Source organism: Catharus ustulatus, chromosome 16, assembly GCF_009819885.2.
Source record: "Catharus ustulatus isolate bCatUst1 chromosome 16, bCatUst1.pri.v2, whole genome shotgun sequence".
Classification (NCBI taxonomy): domain Eukaryota; kingdom Metazoa; phylum Chordata; class Aves; order Passeriformes; family Turdidae; genus Catharus; species Catharus ustulatus.
In genome coordinates this window covers 6,473,530-6,489,602 of record NC_046236.1, presented here as the reverse complement: position 1 = coordinate 6,489,602, position 16,073 = coordinate 6,473,530, and the positions used below count along the sequence as shown (strand labels likewise).

The window sequence follows — 16,073 nt, the reverse complement described above, 5'->3', positions numbered from 1 at the left end:
TTTTGTTTTTTGTTTTTTTGGTTTTTTGGGGTTTTTTTGTTTTTTGGTTTTTTTGTTGTTGTTGTTGGGTTTTTTTTGTTTTTTTTTTAATTTAAAGTGCTGCTGCGGTAGGTTCATCAGATTGATTTTAATAGTGCTGAAAATGAATGGATTCTTTGTGGTCAGGGGAATGGCTTAGAATTAGTGGTGCTATAAAAAATAAAAATACTTCCTGTATCTGTTTTTAAGACTGTTGTAATTTTTCTCTGATTTCCACATGTTTTTCTGTGTTGAATTTTAGTTGGCTCCTTTGTTTGGAGTCATCTCTCTCAGCTCCTGGAGACAGATGATCCATTGAAGGAGCACCTTCGAGATTCTATTCCTGATGAAATCCTTAGCAAAGATTTTGACTGGGAGATATGGAAATACTCCTCATACTCTGATGTCACCTTTCACTCAGGTTTGTGAAGTTTTAGAACTTAATACTTTGTAGCATATGGATTATTAACATACAACATAGCTTTTCTGACTCTTCACATATTGCTCCAGAAAAGTTTGGATTTTATGATTTAATACTACCCAAATATTGCACATGCAAGCTTGATTCTACTTTGACCTTAATTGGAACATATGAAATGTATTTCGAGCAGACCAGATACCATGTACCTTTGCCTTTTGTGAGAGAGGAGACTAAGAACCAATGAATATTTAAGATTATTTTCGTGAACATCAACTTTTAATTCCTTCCTTAGTTAACTTCCTTTGCAGCAACAGGGGACTGGGATGTTTGGTTTTTTTTTTCCTGATTCATGTCTGTGTATCCTTGGTATAAGAAAAGATTCAAACTAGTTCCTTCCTGTTTTATAATCTGTTCATTTGTCTTCAGTGAAAATGCTAGATGATGTTTTTCAGAGTTACATTTTGATTTTCTGTCCATTTCCTCCAGTGTGTATCTTACGTATTATAAATACTTTCCTTTTGATGTTAGTGAGATAATACCCAGTAATATCCAGTTAATATGGAATTCCAGTAAATGGAAGTTACTTACAGTAATGTCTTTGCTGTATTAAAAAGTTAAATAGTTTCACTTATTGGCAATGTTTCATTCAACATCTTCTTATTGAGTGGAGTAATGGTTTTCCAAGGAATTATGGAATTTTGTGAAATATATGAGAACAGCTGATATCCAACTGACAGACGTCTATTTTCCATTGCAGCTGGTGCAGGTGCAAATGTGGAAGCATCAGTGGTCTTTTCTCCTACATCTTATCTACCACGATCAGTCATGACAAATTTGACTGTTCACTTTATGGGACAGGCTATAAATCTACTGGAGGCAAGTTTATGGATTTTTTTTATTGTGGAGTTTTTTAATCCCCCTCCTCAAGTGACACTTGGTATATTGAAGCACAAAGCATTTTCTGTTTTCCTGTTGCAGTTCCTTTAGAAAATGTGCTTTTCACTGCTGTAGCACAGTTGCCCCAGACTCATGAGTCCTCTATGTAATGAGCTTAGTAAATATAAAAGCACTGTCACTGAGCGAGTGCCATGCACTAGGAAAGTGACTTATACTCAGCTCTTGCTGATTTAAATAAAACATTAAAATCAGTGCTTCCTGAGACACTGCTCTAGCTCCTGTTTAGCATAGTAAGGTTCGTTTTCTTGTTGTACAGTGGAAAATGGATTGGCTTGGGTACCCTTTAATACAGAGATAGACTCATTTGTACTTAGCTGAAGTCACTGTTCTAGTGCCACTGAGTATCCAGTGCTTGGAACATTTCAGTGACCTGCCTGCGACCTCATCATCTTTACCTGCTCTGCCAAGTAACACTGTGCTCATGAAAGAAAGAAAATATGCAATGTAGCCTTCAGATCTCAAGTTTAAGCTTGCAAGGGAACAAAATTTTCTTTCAGTGCCGCTTACCCTTGGTTTACGTGTGTTAGTAATTCTGTTTTAAGCATCTTCCAAACAGAATCTTATTGCAGAGCACTAGAAGGGCGTGTTAGTGTTTTCAGCCAAAATACTGTTGTTAACATGCCAAAATAGCAGTATCCCCTTCTGGCCCATCATGGAGTAAATGAACCGCAGTACCTGAATGAAAAAGGATTTTTATTTTGGGCTGAGCTTTACATATCTGATTTTTATGGGGAGATTTAATACTGAAATATCCAGTATTGAATGCTGAAGGAAGTAGAATGCTAAACTTTGTAGATTACTGTGATCTTGCTTGGCAAATCTTTTGTGTTGATTACACCTGGTTGTGTATTTGGTTTTCTGCTTTAGAACTGGCTGTGGCCTGTATGTGTCACTGTTAGGTTTTTCACTGCTGCATGCCTTTCACTAGGTCGGTGTACGACTGGAGAATGCTGAAACTCTCATGGAGAAGGTTTTTGGGCCGAAATCTTCTACTTTCAGTGACTATTTTTTTGGAAACACTAATGAAGGAAACCACAAGTCGGAAACCCCAGTGGAAGCAGCAGAGAAAGTCAAGCAAAGGAACCCAACTTTGAAGAGATATAGTCACACTGATCATCTTGTGAGCAAGTCTGGCAAGCCAAAGCTGAGAAAAACAAACCAAAATTGTCTTGGTAGAAAATACAGTAAGATGAATGAGTTAGTCAAAAAGGTAACTGAATCTGTAGATCTTGGAGAAATTAATGACATTTCCCAGTGGAAGCCAGGGCCCCATCTCACATTGGACAAGTGCTCTGGATTACTGTGACTTCTTTGCTCACTCTCAGAGGTATTAACAGCTGCAGAAAATACAGAGCAGCCAAGAGCCAGATCTTAGAGGTTTTTTAGGTTGTTTTGTTGTCTCAAAACAATGACACTCAGCCATGGGATTATGTTGCCTGTGTTTTGAGCTTCCTCTCATTATTTTTGAGCTCTGGTCCCTTTATGCTGACATCCTTTTGCCTATTGACTGCTGTGCCACTGTAAACAGCTGCTTGATGTTGAGTTCCTGAGTCCTGTTTTTTGCAATCTGACTTCCCAGTTTGATGTCAGATGTTACATTGATGCTTATAAATTTACTTATTTTTGGAGAGAGCTGTGTTTTATGTACATGACAGGAAAGCTCTGAGAAGTGATTTCAATTGCTGATGTATTAGCTGGAAAACACAGGGGCTGTGATTCATTTAGTTTGTCTTAGATCATCTCTCTTCTTGGACTCATCTTCTTAGGGTTTCTTAGAAAGTAAACTCATGATCATGTTGATGTGGTATTACAGAATTGTAAGGACAGAAAACGTAACGTTTTTACTTTCTAGCAGTTTATTGAGCAATCAAGGCATCCCTAATGTTGTTTTGAGATTGTATTTTTCAAGTCTTCATCTGTTTGTGGGTATCTATGGCAATGCTTCTCCTTTGCCTGTCATCTTAGAACTGGACATGACCAGTGTTCATAGTGACACCCAGCTTGTGGGCAATGGAGCTGAAGTGCAGCTGGAAAGAACAGCTAATAATTCAGTGTCTTAAGTGGTCTCCAAAGTACTTGTGAAAGGGAGACTAAGTTTATTTACTAATAGCATAGTCTGCATTGAGGAATTGTTTAAGTTTGAAAGGAAATAATAACACCATCCCCTTTAATTTATTTTTTTTTCATGTCAGTTCACTGAGCGAACAGTAAGAAAGGAGATGCTGAAATGTGAGCTGAGCATGAAAATCTTTGGAAATGAACTTAGCTTCTTAGATTGTGAAGATTTTAGAAAACAAATGAAGCATTATTCCTTAAATCTGGCTGAGTTGGCTGTCAAACTTCTAAAGGTAAAAGGAACTTTTTTTCTGTTTGAAAGTAAATATCTTGAGAAATTGCTTTCTGACAGATATGTAAAAGATACAAAATATTACTTGTTGTTTCTCTAAATGGAACTCTAAAAGACACCAGTGTATATTTGGTTTAAACAGCATTCAATACATTAGGCAGAGACTTATTCTGCTGTCTGATGGTTCTTCTCTCTTGCTTCTCCCATTCAAATCCAACCATACTTAAATGCAAATTCTTTTTTTAACTGGAGTAGTACTGATGTCTGACTCATGACCATAGGCAGGCTTTGGGGTGCTTTTTTCTTTATGTCTCAGATCAGCTCAGGTAAAAACACTTTTACAATAGACAGGTACAGTCAAAAGTTATGTCTGGAAAAATTCTTGAACACTAAATTCTATTATGAATGCTAATTTTATTATGCAAAATAAAATTCTGGGTTTTGTTTGGGTTTTGTTTACCACAGGGGCAGGAGGTCCAGTTTAATAAAAGGATGAGCTTGGCCACTGAAGAACTGCAGTTTCCAGCAATTTCAGGCTTTCCTGTTCAACTGGCAGTCAGTGCCTCAGCAGCAATCAACATAAAAATCAAAGGGAATGCGGATTTCAAAGAACAGTCCAATGTCTTTTTAAATGGATATATCAAGCCAAGGTATTAACTGCTGCAAATGTGTCCCTTTCACATGTCCCTGATGAAAAGTAGCAATTCCTGATGTGAAAGTTTTGTGTGAATGCCTATTTATTAATTAGGAGATTGCTGAAGAACAAAAGCAGCCATCAGCCCTCTGTTGCTGAATGGTTGCCATGGTGTAAGGGCAGCAGTGCTTTCCTGTCCTGTCTGTCCAATTTTGAACTCTTGCTGTGTTATTCCAGTACAGGTTTAAGCTGACTATTCCTCTCTATCTGTAAATCAAACTCCTGAATTCTTGCATGCAGATGATTTTTTGAATGCTTTACTTGTGACAAGTGGATTTTTCTCAGGGTCACACATGCTGTTACAGGTCATGGATGTACAAACCAGTGGAGGATTTAACCCTGTGTTTCCTTATCTGGCTATTTTAGCTTGTACATACTGAATATGTTACCAAACTTCACTAAGTGCTTGTACAGACAGAGAGAAACTTGCCCTGTGATACTCAGTTCTAATTGCTTTCCCTTTCTTAATATTTCATGCTGAAATTTGCATTCAAATCCCCTTCTTAGGAGATATAGTAAAGCTATAATTCATGTTAGAAAGTGTGTGTTGGTGTACATGCAATCTTTTCAGTTATTTCCTGAAACAAAATAGTTCATTATTTTAATACAATATACTGTATTGCAGCATCAAATGCTGAGTATTTCTTGAAGAGGTTTAAATAAAGTTCTTTGAAAAGAAATTGCGTTTCATAGAAGGATATTTACATGAATCTTTCAACAGTGCATTTGTCCAGCTTTCTGTCCAAATGGGAATTATGGGGACTCTGGGACAAGCTGGCCTAAAGTGGTTAACAGGAATGAGGACATCTACTAGTCTTGATGGGGGAATCCAGGTGAAAAAAGGGAAAGAGCTCAAAGTTTTCTTGAACACTCCAGAAGAATCTATGGAGATAATAAATTTCAGGTAAGATTAAGCAAGGGCATCTTCAAAAACAGTAACTGTTAACTTTCTTGAATATAGCTGAAGATTTTGTTTAAATATTGCTGTAACTTTAGCATAATTGGTTTTATGTTATTGTTCAAATTTCTTGGTTGTAGCTCTAAACTGTACTTCAGAGTGGTGGATGAGACAGAAGATATAGATGTCTTCCAAGACCACAGAGAAACCAGATCTTGCACTAGGGAGAAAGGTGAGTCCAGCTATTATGTTTGTCTTAGGAAAGCATTCTGAAATATCCATAATAAATCATTTTATTCAGAAGAATTTCTTTTTTCACATATTATTTCTAAAACGTTTAATGTTCATTTTCATGTTTTCTTTATTTGCTGTTCTAACTGAATGTTCAACTGTTGTCTTCCACCAGTGTCTGAGATTATTGGATGGCAGCTGTGTTCTGAAATGTCCTATCCTGACCCGGCCAGTGGTTTGGTTTTCCCCCTCACTGGACCTTTGAGAGTGGCTGTGACATTAACTAAGCAAGACAGAGGTCTGCAGCAGTATGTGCTGGAAGCTGCCTATAACTACATAGCTCAGGTACCACTGGCACACTCACTCTGGCTTTAGTTTCAGTTTGCTGTTCTGGTGACAGAGTGGTGTGTATCAGTACTGTATATTCAACCCTCTGGATTCCAAGCTCTACATCATTATTCATTCCATTCCCAATATAGTGGGAAGATATGTTGAACACAAATTGCTAATGCTGATAGGAGGTACATACTCTTTTTATCTGTGAACAGCACACAGACAATCTCTTACAGAAGTCTTAGTGTAAGAGATTGTTTTGTAAATGGTGTGCCAATGAACAGTGTGATTATCCTTTCTTTCTTTCAGGAGAATTCATGGATCCCAAGTGAAGCTGTCTTCCACTTCTTTGCTGGGACTCCAAAGTCAGACTTGAAAAGAGATGTTGGTGTTGACCTAAGTTTTAGTGTCCCACAGAAGAAATTCAGGATCCTATTTATGCAACCTAAGAAAAAAATTGAGATTGATGGTAGGTTTTTCAACTAAGAGCCTGATAATCAGCTAATATCAGTTAGGAGAACTTCATTACAGTTAACAGAGAAATGCCAGTATATTTCACTCACTAATCTAATGCTGAAATGACATAACTATGTGATAAATGTTCAGTTTACTGCTTTAGGTAGCATCCATTCCCAGTGGGGTTTGCATTTGGGTTAAGACTATATTTGCACAGTCAGAGGTTCAGTACCTGGTTCATAAAGTCATGTTGGAGAAGAAAGCTGTTGCCAGGTATGATGAAATGAAGGCTAACGAACATGGTGGACTGTTCTGACATCTTTTATATATGCTGAACTTGCCTTACTGTTTCAATTTGCTGTGTTCTGTTAGGTATGAGATGAAGTTATGTGTTGCTAAATCAATGAAATACTGACTATGCTATTGCCATGCATTATAATAAAGAATTAACATTTTAATCACAATGTAACATAGAACACAGAATCTACAAACCCACTGAGGAAATATAAACTGATAAATTAATGGTAATGATATAGACAACATATTTCAGCTTCTTTGGTGTACTGGTCAAGTGATGTTTTGTGTTGATGTATTCTACCATATCATGTATTCAGAATTTTCCAGTTTTTTGGGTTTTTTAAAAATCCTGGTTTTTTCCAAATGGATTGCAAGACAGCTTTACCAACACTGTGCAATGAAATGTCTCCACAGCACAACACTTCTGAAGTTTTAGCTCAGCCCTAAAGGACGTGTATAAATCAGTTCCAGAACTAAGCTGGTTTTGTTGGAGACAGCTTCATTGCCTCTTCTCAATTATTCTCTTCAGAACATCCTTTCCAAAATTACTAGTTTATTCTGAAGACTTTGCAAAATGCATTTGCAAATTCTGATCTTTTTTCCTTTGAGCTGATATAGAGAAATTTAAAAAATAATAAATATCTATTGCTTATAAAAAGAATAACTATCATTTAAAGTACAGTCTTATGAAGCATCACCAGTAAAGAAAAAATAAAGAGGTTTTTTTTTCTCCAAGGGAGGATTGAGTTTTCTAAAAATTCCCGAATTGGACACCTGGAGCTGATAGTGGATGACCAAGATGTGTATTACATTAAGGTATGTTTGCATTTCATGAGCTCTCATTCTAGGATGAATATTTACACAAAAGCACAGAAAAGAAAGGCAGTGTAAATACATGTATTAAAAACATTTTTGTGAGTAATCCATCAGAGAACAGTTCTTATTATATATTTTTGAGATAAACTCAGTGCTAAATTTCAACCTAAATCTCTATGAGACTGCCAATATTTTCAGTAACACCCTATTAATTCCTGGCCTGGTATTGCAACATTCATAGTGGTTTCAGTCCTAAAACCAGCAGAAGCTGAAGGAAATAGCATCTTGCACCACTGTGACCTCTGTGTAACTGGAAAAACAAATCCACCAATTGCAAGACTTAGGCTTTGTGGCATGTGGACAGTTTGTTGCTAGATGTATAGAAAAACATGTATTTTGTTCCTCCTCTCATCTCATTTCTGAAGCACCCAAGTCTATACTATTGCTTTCTTAAAACTTAACTTATGTTATTGAGTGGTGTGGGGTTTGTTTTTTGGTTTGTTTGTTTGTTCTAGGGAATGGCAGATTTGCAGATGCTGAGTGGAGAGCAGAGATACATGACCCAGCTGGAGGTAAAGCTGATAAAGCAAAGCAGTCCTATCATTCTGTCAGGAAACATCACTAAGCAGCTTGGCAAGAAGATAGCTTTTTCAGTGTCTCTGAATAATTTGTTGAAGGATGCTGCATTTCTTTCAGGTTAGAGGACAGTAAGTATTTGCCATATAAATGCAAGTTCTGGAGCCATTATTTGTTAGGGTTGCCTGGTTTTGAACACTTATTCCTAAAATTCCTTTCAAATCCATAAAGACTGCTTTTTATGATTACTATCCTGCATAAATTAATACAAATACATATGTTTCAGAATAAAAGAAATCTTAAAATAAAAGTCTGTTTTGAATTACTGTTGGAAAGAGTGGAGGAAATAAGATATAAGGCATTATTTAACATAAGCATGCCAAAAAAACAACAGCTATTTTTCACTTTTGTTAGTACAAAACAATGCAGAGATATGTATTTGTAGCTAAATGTCTCTTAAGACCTGTCTTTCTAAAAATCTTGAAGACTTTTTTCTCACAAATAAGCTAAGAGGAAAATACAAGCAAAAGTATCAGAAAGAGAGCCTTGATATTTGTATAACATCAATACATTAAAATTAAAATAATACAGTGAAATAAGCCGGTAATATATGTCTAAGGCTCTCATTTTTGACTGAAATGTCATAGGGTTAATGCTGCTATTTTGTTTTTTGCTAAAGTTTTCATCCTTAGCTTTCACATGGATTGCCAGTGACTGCATCCACACCAGTTCTGGTGTGATTTCAAACTCCTAGCACCTGAGAACTTGGCTGCACAAGTTGTGCTGCTGCAAAACCACAGCCTTGCTCTGACTTTATGTAGAGGTGAACATCCACATGTTCACATGTTAGGTCTTAGTTAATTAAAAGATCTATCTGAATTTATTTCCTTTGAGAAGCAGTCTTAGCTGGATGCATTTCAATAATCTTGAAGCAGGTTGTGAGAGGTGTGGTCTGCAGGCTGTCTGTGGAGATGGAGAAAGACACTGAGCATCCAGCTCTGTCTTTTAATCTGTTCACTATACAGGGAGTTCATGGTGGAGAGCCTGAATGCCCTTTTGGTTTTTCCCACTGTACTATTCCTTTGACTAGCTGAAGTAACTAGTTCTACCACTGCATAATCATTTCTCTTCTTTCTGTAGCACTTCTGGAGAAAAAGGTTAATGATAAGCTGAGACAATATTCGTTGGAAGGGGAGACTCATCTTCCAGGTGTTCTTGGAGTTCACGCCGTTGCTCTTCTCCAGCAGCATGAGGGATTGTGGTCTCATGGTCTGCAGATAAAATATGGACTCCTAGGTACACTGAAAAACAGGGGAAGTAAAAGCATTCTGTATTACTCATTTTTCCTACAAGATTTTCCTCTGTGTTTAGAACACAATAGAAAGATTTTAGTTAATTTTTAAACTGTGATCTGAAACTTGAAATAAATTTCTCTTTTCAGTTGGACAAACTTTACTCTTTGAGTCTGCATATAAAAACAATTTTTTTTAAATGGGCTTTTCACAAGCATATCCGTAATTTGATTAAAAATCACTTTTTCAGTGGGAATTGCTTCTAATTAATTTGTGTTTTCAGATATTTGTGCACATGCACTCAGTAACACAAGGGGTGGTTTCTAGGAAGCAGCTGGCTGCAATATACAACTTTCTTGGTGTTAATTTTGTGGAACAAAGCACATGGACATCAGTGCAGTTATATCAAAGTATTGAATCCTTGTAGTAGCCAATCATGATAAATGTTATAAACGCATAAATGTTTACGCTAACTCTGTTGCACCTTCAGAGAGTATGTTGCAATATGAGTAATAAAGTTTTCTTAAATCTAAACAGGCATGACCCCATAATTTTGCTAAAAATGGCATGCTGATCACAGTATTTTATAAACATCAATCAAAACATACCTGAACACTTAAAAAGTACCTTAAGATGTCTGGCTATAGCTGTGTAATTGTGAAGTTAGATACTTGGAGCATAGTTGCACTTTAGTTTAAACCCAATTTGGCAACTATTCCACCTGAAGTGGTCAGCAAATTCTTCCTTGGAGAAGTACTGGATTTTTCATTTTAAAAAGTAATCCTACTTATTTGTTGGAACTTCAGATTCATTATTTTAATTTTATTCTCCCTGTCCAGAAGGGCTGGAAGTTCCTAATTTATTTTTTTTTTAAGATGAAACATTGTGTAATGTCACGATGTTGGGAGCTAGGTGGTAGCAGAAAATCATCAAATATAGTGTGATACCAACAAATCTGCAAAGCTTGATCGTGATTAGTTTGTGGTGCTTTTACTTCAACCAGGTAAAATTCTGTTTAAGTGATGAAGTTTGTGCTTTCCTTTGGATTTCTGGGATAAATCAACAAGTATATAGCTGTAAAAATAGACAAATCTCACTTTGATGTTTTGAAAAACAGAAGTCTTGAAGCCAGTGACAGATTTATACTATTAATATTTTGAGAGATTAATTCTGATTTATGTGAATAGGTGACTTTGTGATTTAACTTGAGCAGGAGAATCAAAAACCCCATGCCACGAGTGCAGAACGCAGCAGAAGGTTCAAGTGGAGACGGGTGCACAGGGCTTGTACAGACTAGAGCTGGGCCATGAGTTCCACTGTGTGCAGGCCCCCACCTACAGCCACCAGGTGGGTGCTGAGCCAGGCTCTGTGCTGGGGTCACCTGTACTCAGGGCTCTCAACATGACAGAGTTCACAGCAAAAAGACAATGCCCTCTTCTTTAGGTTCACCTGAAACATGAAGTGAGTGCATCTTGGATTTCCTCCCAGATGGAAGTGAACTATGGGAAACACTGGGATGAAATAAACAACAAGAAGAAACTGCTGATCAGCCAAGCCTTTAAGAATAGTTCTAGTTCATCTGTAGTCAGCTATTTCATGGAGGTAATAATGATGGTTGAAAAGCAAGACCTTCACTTCAAATATTTAACACACAGACAAAGAATGATTTTGAATTTTTTTATTATGACCTTTTTTTTTGTAAATATGGTATGTACAGATAATAAAAGGCAAGTACCCAGACCTAATAATTTTGAGCTAGGTGAGGTCTTAGCCCAGAGACACAGATCTCTGACATTTGCCTGAAGATAAATTCGCAAATACTGGAAGAGTTAGTGTTTACTCATATAAAATGATTGTAGAGATTTATGAAAGCAGCTTTGCTGACACAATGTGGAAGGAGGGTGCAGGTTATAATTTCTCACAATATTGCAGCATTTTTCTTTTTTAATCTCCTGTAGTTGTAACAAATGTATATTAACGAAACCTCAGTGTATATTATTTGTGAGCATGCATGAAAATCTATAGAGTGAATGGCAAATGTGCAAAGCCAGAAGCTGTGACCTTCCTGTTTCTGTGTGTAACATATAGAGCCCTGAAAATGAGATCTTGTTTTTATTTAAATTTGCTTCACTTCTTTTCCAGTTTACCATGCAAGTCCTGGAAAAACAGGTGAATTATAGAACCCAGCTGCAGCACTTGCACACCTCTCAGGTGTATTTGCAGAGCAGTACCAACTTTGAGGTGCAGTATAATGACCATGTACCATTTGTGGCTGGGCTGCAGTGGAAGGATGCATCCAGAAATGGCCTGAAGAAATGGGAAGGTGAAGTACCACAAACCATTTCCACTCTGTGATTAGAAAAGTAGGTATTGGAAGCTGCTACCTGTTTTTTTCTGAGCAGCTTGTGTGAGTGCAACTGCATGATAAAGATCTTTGTTGGAAGAGAGAGACCTTGGAGGTTGTCCAGTCCAGCCTCCTGCTTCAGTCAGGATTGTTTCTAGCAGTAGATCACATCTGTTGTGGCTTTGTCTAGCTGAGTTTTCAAAATCTCCAACTTGTCACAGCCTGGCTGGCTGACCTCTTCCAGCAGTTCCATTTACACTGGTGAGGGACATCAATTTCATTATGTACAGCCCAGAGATTTAGCAATTGGAAAAGGTTTGATAGTAGCTTTTAAGCTTCATTCTGGAACCCCTGGATCTTATCAGCCTTGATGTGGAGTTAGAATCCAGGTAGTTTGAAATCCCATGTTTCTGTCAGCTTTAACATATGTTCCTTGCAGGTGGGTTCCATATAGACACCCCATGGCTCTATCTGTACGCAGCTCACAAACTGCACCAGCCTCAGCATTCTGCTTATTTACTGACATCTGAGCTGACAGCTGGAAAAGCTCTCTCCATTAAAGACCTTGTACTGGAACTATTCTATAAAGATCAAGGCAATGAGAAGGAAGGAAAAGTTCACATTTACACACCAGCTACCACATACCTGCAGGTTGGTGACATGGTGCTTCACAGAGTCTATGGCTTTGGGGACAGAGCTCTGTGCTATCACTATGCCCTGACTCTATGGTTTCTAAGCTTCCTCCTAATTTATTTTAGACTGTGCTATGCAGTAGAGATTTAAAACAGATTTCATCATAGTTGCTGTGCATTAAGCAATGTGGTAGACTTCTGTCACTATGCAATTTTACTTATGTTTATGATTTAAATATTCCTTTATCATCTTTTCCTCCTTAGGTCACTTCTGCTTCAGGCACAATTGTGGAGGAATGTGAGAAACACTCTTGAATGAGAAAAGAGTGTGCATCAACTATTTAGCTTTTTGTCTCTCCCTTGTTTGGAGGAGATAAAATAAAACTTTGAACTCTGTATGGTAATTTGGAGTATTTTGATAATGGAAAAGATGGCACAGATTTCTAATAGTTCTTGTAAACGATCATTCTGTCACCTCTGTGCTGTGCTGCTGCACAATGGAATGCTGTTTGTCCTGGCTCAGCCAGACTAATGTCTTTGTTTTTCAGGCATCCACACTTAATCATCTTGAGAGAAATGTTCTGCATAGCTATAGTGAAATGATCTCTCTGTGGAATCAGCTTGTGAAGAATGAGATTCATTTGGAGAATAAGGATCAAGCCAAACTTCTCTGCTTTAAGATAAAGAGTACAAAACAGGAATTTAACTTCACAGCCAGCTATCAGAATCTGCCAATGGTGAGAAAGAAAAAACAAAAGCAACTTTTTAACTCGGCACTCTCTTCCTGAAAGATGTTATTGCTAGTGTTGAAACTTAAACCCTTCCAGTACTGCATCTATTTCTATCTGTTTTGAAGGCTGCAGTGTAAATCTAGGTTCAAAAAGAAAACAAAAACTTGTGTGACATAATTTGAAGTACTTCTCACCTATTAGGGAGTCCAGTCAGTCAGTCAGGGAGGAGAAGGTGAAGAGAGCCAAGCATGACTAGAGAGAGAGCTGGAGATGTCATTGCTCACAACCTGATGCAGATGTATGACAGCCGCAGAACATTCTATTGTCTTGGAGAATCAGAATCTCTTTCCTGCTAGAGAATCAGAATCTCTTGCCTGCTAGTGGGCATGGTAACAGCACAGGTTTATATGCTATTTTAATCTCTACATCCCTTCCAGTCTTAAAATAATTTTTGCTTTGCTTGATGTCTGCGGCACAGGAAGGGCAATCAGCAGTTTCTCCTCGAAAGAGGTACTTTGATCAGTTACTTTGGTCCATTCACACCTTGCAGGAAGTCTTTAAAAGTGTTTTTCTAAACATGCTTTGAAAATGCTTTTTCCACGCTTTGAAAATCCAGTTTGCTTTTTTATGTACCAGAGGTTGCTTATGTTGGAGGTAGTTGACACTCAAATGATACATTAAGGGGCATTTGTCTTCTGCTGGAGTCGGTTTTCTACTGATAGCACTTTTAATCTTCTGAGAGATTAATGGAGATCTGAACTTAAACTGCAGCAGAAGTGGTTAGCTCTGTAAAATGACAGCCTTGCTGCAGCCTGTAGAACAATATGGTTTCCATTTTGAGGTTCTTGAATATCAATGCACTAAATCTGATGCAATTGCCCTTTTCTGTTCTGGTCTCATGATCCGAGTGAAGCCTAAGAAGACAAACTTTTCTGTGAAGATTGTATGGAGAGATTATAAAAGCCCACCTGTCATACTGCAGTGTGAAGGTCAGATAAAAGAGTTGAGGAAGGAGAAGATGCTCTATCAAAAACGTGCAACCCTCCATTTCAGGTTTAGTATTCTTATTTCTGTCTTCTAAGAATGTTCTGGCCTAAGTTTAATGTGCATTTTGATGCTCTTAGGAAATGTTTTGGGTTTTACAAAGTGAGAGTGCCACATGTATAAAGTCTGTTCTTTGTCCTATCTGGCTCCCTGAACTTGCTCAAGCACAGCAGTTTCGTGGGCTGGCTGTTTGCATCCATTAGATTTTGTCCTATTTGTTGACATGACAGTGAAAAGATGTCAAAGGCAACAGACCATGTGTGCTGTGCCATGTCTGCTGGCAACTCAGCCAGGCATAACTTCCTTTCCTGAAAATAGCAGGATTTGTGGTGTGTCCAAAGTTGGATGTGGTGAGAAGTTCCAAAACCCAGATCTGATCTTCTGTGCCATCCATGTGCCTTTTTCCTAGTCCTTAGGCATTATACAGCCATTCTAAAGCCAGAGGTATCCTCTTAAAACATGTAACAAATGGTCTTGTTTAGATTTTGGAATATGTTTCCATTTTCTGATGAGAATGAGTGCACTGCTCCTACATGTTGGCTGTCCCTGAAATTTCTCTCTTCATTATCCATTACTAAAGCCTGGCCTAAAGGCCTTAGTAAAAATGTGTGCTCAGATTAGAGACATCTGGATCACCTCTGGAGAAATCTCAGCTTTCTTGACGCACAGCAGCACCAACAGGAGTGCACAGGCTGCCTTAAGAACCACTGTGCAACTCAGAGATAACTAAAACATGAGGAGGTATCTTTTCAGCAAAAAAATATGTAAATGAAGAGCTGTACCAGATATTCTAACATGCATAAAGGCAATCCAGTGTCTGCTTTTAAAGAGGTCTGAGTAAGTAATAACTAAGTTTGTAAAAACTGCAGAAATATTTAATAAAGTCCATAAAACATTACACTAAAGTAGTAAACTACTCCTAGAGCTGTGTAGTGCTGAACATCTGTTGCACAGGATTCTTGGCATGTAGATACTGTTACTACAGAAACAGTAAAATGTGGATAGGTGAGATTTTCAAACTGCCAGGAGCTGTTGGACACTGTCCCTGTTTGAAATGAAGTCTTGGCCATACGGATGTAGAAGGTGTATGTGCTGGTTATGCATTTCAGAATTTTAAGGCAGCATTTCCTCCAATGCCTTTTCAGGCATTTACCAAATTCAGGATGGAAACTCTCTCAAAATATCAGGTTATTGTGTGGAGTTTGTATGAAGTTGTAATTATGCTCTGTAGTTTCGTAAATGTCCAGTCCTATGTGTTTTACTACTATACCTGACACCCTGGTGGTAACTGGTAGTTTTGGAGTTCAGGTTGAATTCTGCATGATTTCTTTTTGTAGTTGTCTATTAAGATCTTTTACACTGTTTATTTCTTGCGTTTTTTCCAGGCATCCTTTTAAAGTGCCCTTTTTGCAGAGCTTCCTTCTGCAGGAGACATTTACTGTTGATAAAAAGCAAAAGCACTATTTCATGGAAACAAAAGTTTTGATAAATGGGGTGGAGGAAACAGTTCAGACTCTTATACTTGGTTACCAACCTGAAAACCCCTATGTGAGTTATCAAAGAACTTCCTTTAGTCTGATATACCAAAACAACCTGCAAATGAGTGGTTTACTGCATATCACTTATGTTCCTTCTCTCAAACTTCTTTTTAGATCTGTGCAGGCTTAACTCATCCTTATAACTACAGCATGTTCCCCAAAGATGTTGAAATGTGCATTTTAACTCTAAATCATCAAAATGTGAGTAAATTTTCCATTAGATTCAGTTAGGAGATGTTCATTACTAGTTTATTTACATTTTATTGTCTTTTCAGACCTCACTTGCTATAGGTCTTCAGTTTCTTGCCACATAGCTGCTGCAACCAAAATGTTCAGAGGGTGACTATGTCCTTGGTGCCTCTTTAATTTTGTATAATAATATGTTGTGTAATAATCCATGATGAGAATACTTCATATATTATTTTTAGACTATTATTATGCATGAATG

General features: G+C 37.5%; 1 protein-coding gene across 1 annotated transcript in view; it reads left to right on the top strand.

Annotated features, from left to right (window-relative positions):
• Nucleotides 1–16,073, top strand: part of LOC117003938 — a 73,793-nt gene that overhangs the window by 16,918 nt on the left and 40,802 nt on the right. The window contains exons 12-31 of the mRNA XM_042779783.1: nucleotides 281–439; nucleotides 1,197–1,315; nucleotides 2,325–2,698; nucleotides 3,567–3,744; nucleotides 4,209–4,393; nucleotides 5,159–5,341; nucleotides 5,476–5,567; nucleotides 5,742–5,920; nucleotides 6,074–6,368; nucleotides 7,389–7,468; nucleotides 7,984–8,164; nucleotides 9,185–9,340; nucleotides 10,550–10,683; nucleotides 10,780–10,938; nucleotides 11,479–11,659; nucleotides 12,120–12,331; nucleotides 12,861–13,049; nucleotides 13,957–14,096; nucleotides 15,473–15,635; nucleotides 15,740–15,826. Of these exons, the coding sequence (XP_042635717.1) occupies nucleotides 281–439; nucleotides 1,197–1,315; nucleotides 2,325–2,698; nucleotides 3,567–3,744; nucleotides 4,209–4,393; nucleotides 5,159–5,341; nucleotides 5,476–5,567; nucleotides 5,742–5,920; nucleotides 6,074–6,368; nucleotides 7,389–7,468; nucleotides 7,984–8,164; nucleotides 9,185–9,340; nucleotides 10,550–10,683; nucleotides 10,780–10,938; nucleotides 11,479–11,659; nucleotides 12,120–12,331; nucleotides 12,861–13,049; nucleotides 13,957–14,096; nucleotides 15,473–15,635; nucleotides 15,740–15,826 (3,446 nt within the window). The remainder of the gene's footprint in view (nucleotides 1–280; nucleotides 440–1,196; nucleotides 1,316–2,324; nucleotides 2,699–3,566; nucleotides 3,745–4,208; nucleotides 4,394–5,158; nucleotides 5,342–5,475; nucleotides 5,568–5,741; nucleotides 5,921–6,073; nucleotides 6,369–7,388; nucleotides 7,469–7,983; nucleotides 8,165–9,184; nucleotides 9,341–10,549; nucleotides 10,684–10,779; nucleotides 10,939–11,478; nucleotides 11,660–12,119; nucleotides 12,332–12,860; nucleotides 13,050–13,956; nucleotides 14,097–15,472; nucleotides 15,636–15,739; nucleotides 15,827–16,073) is intronic.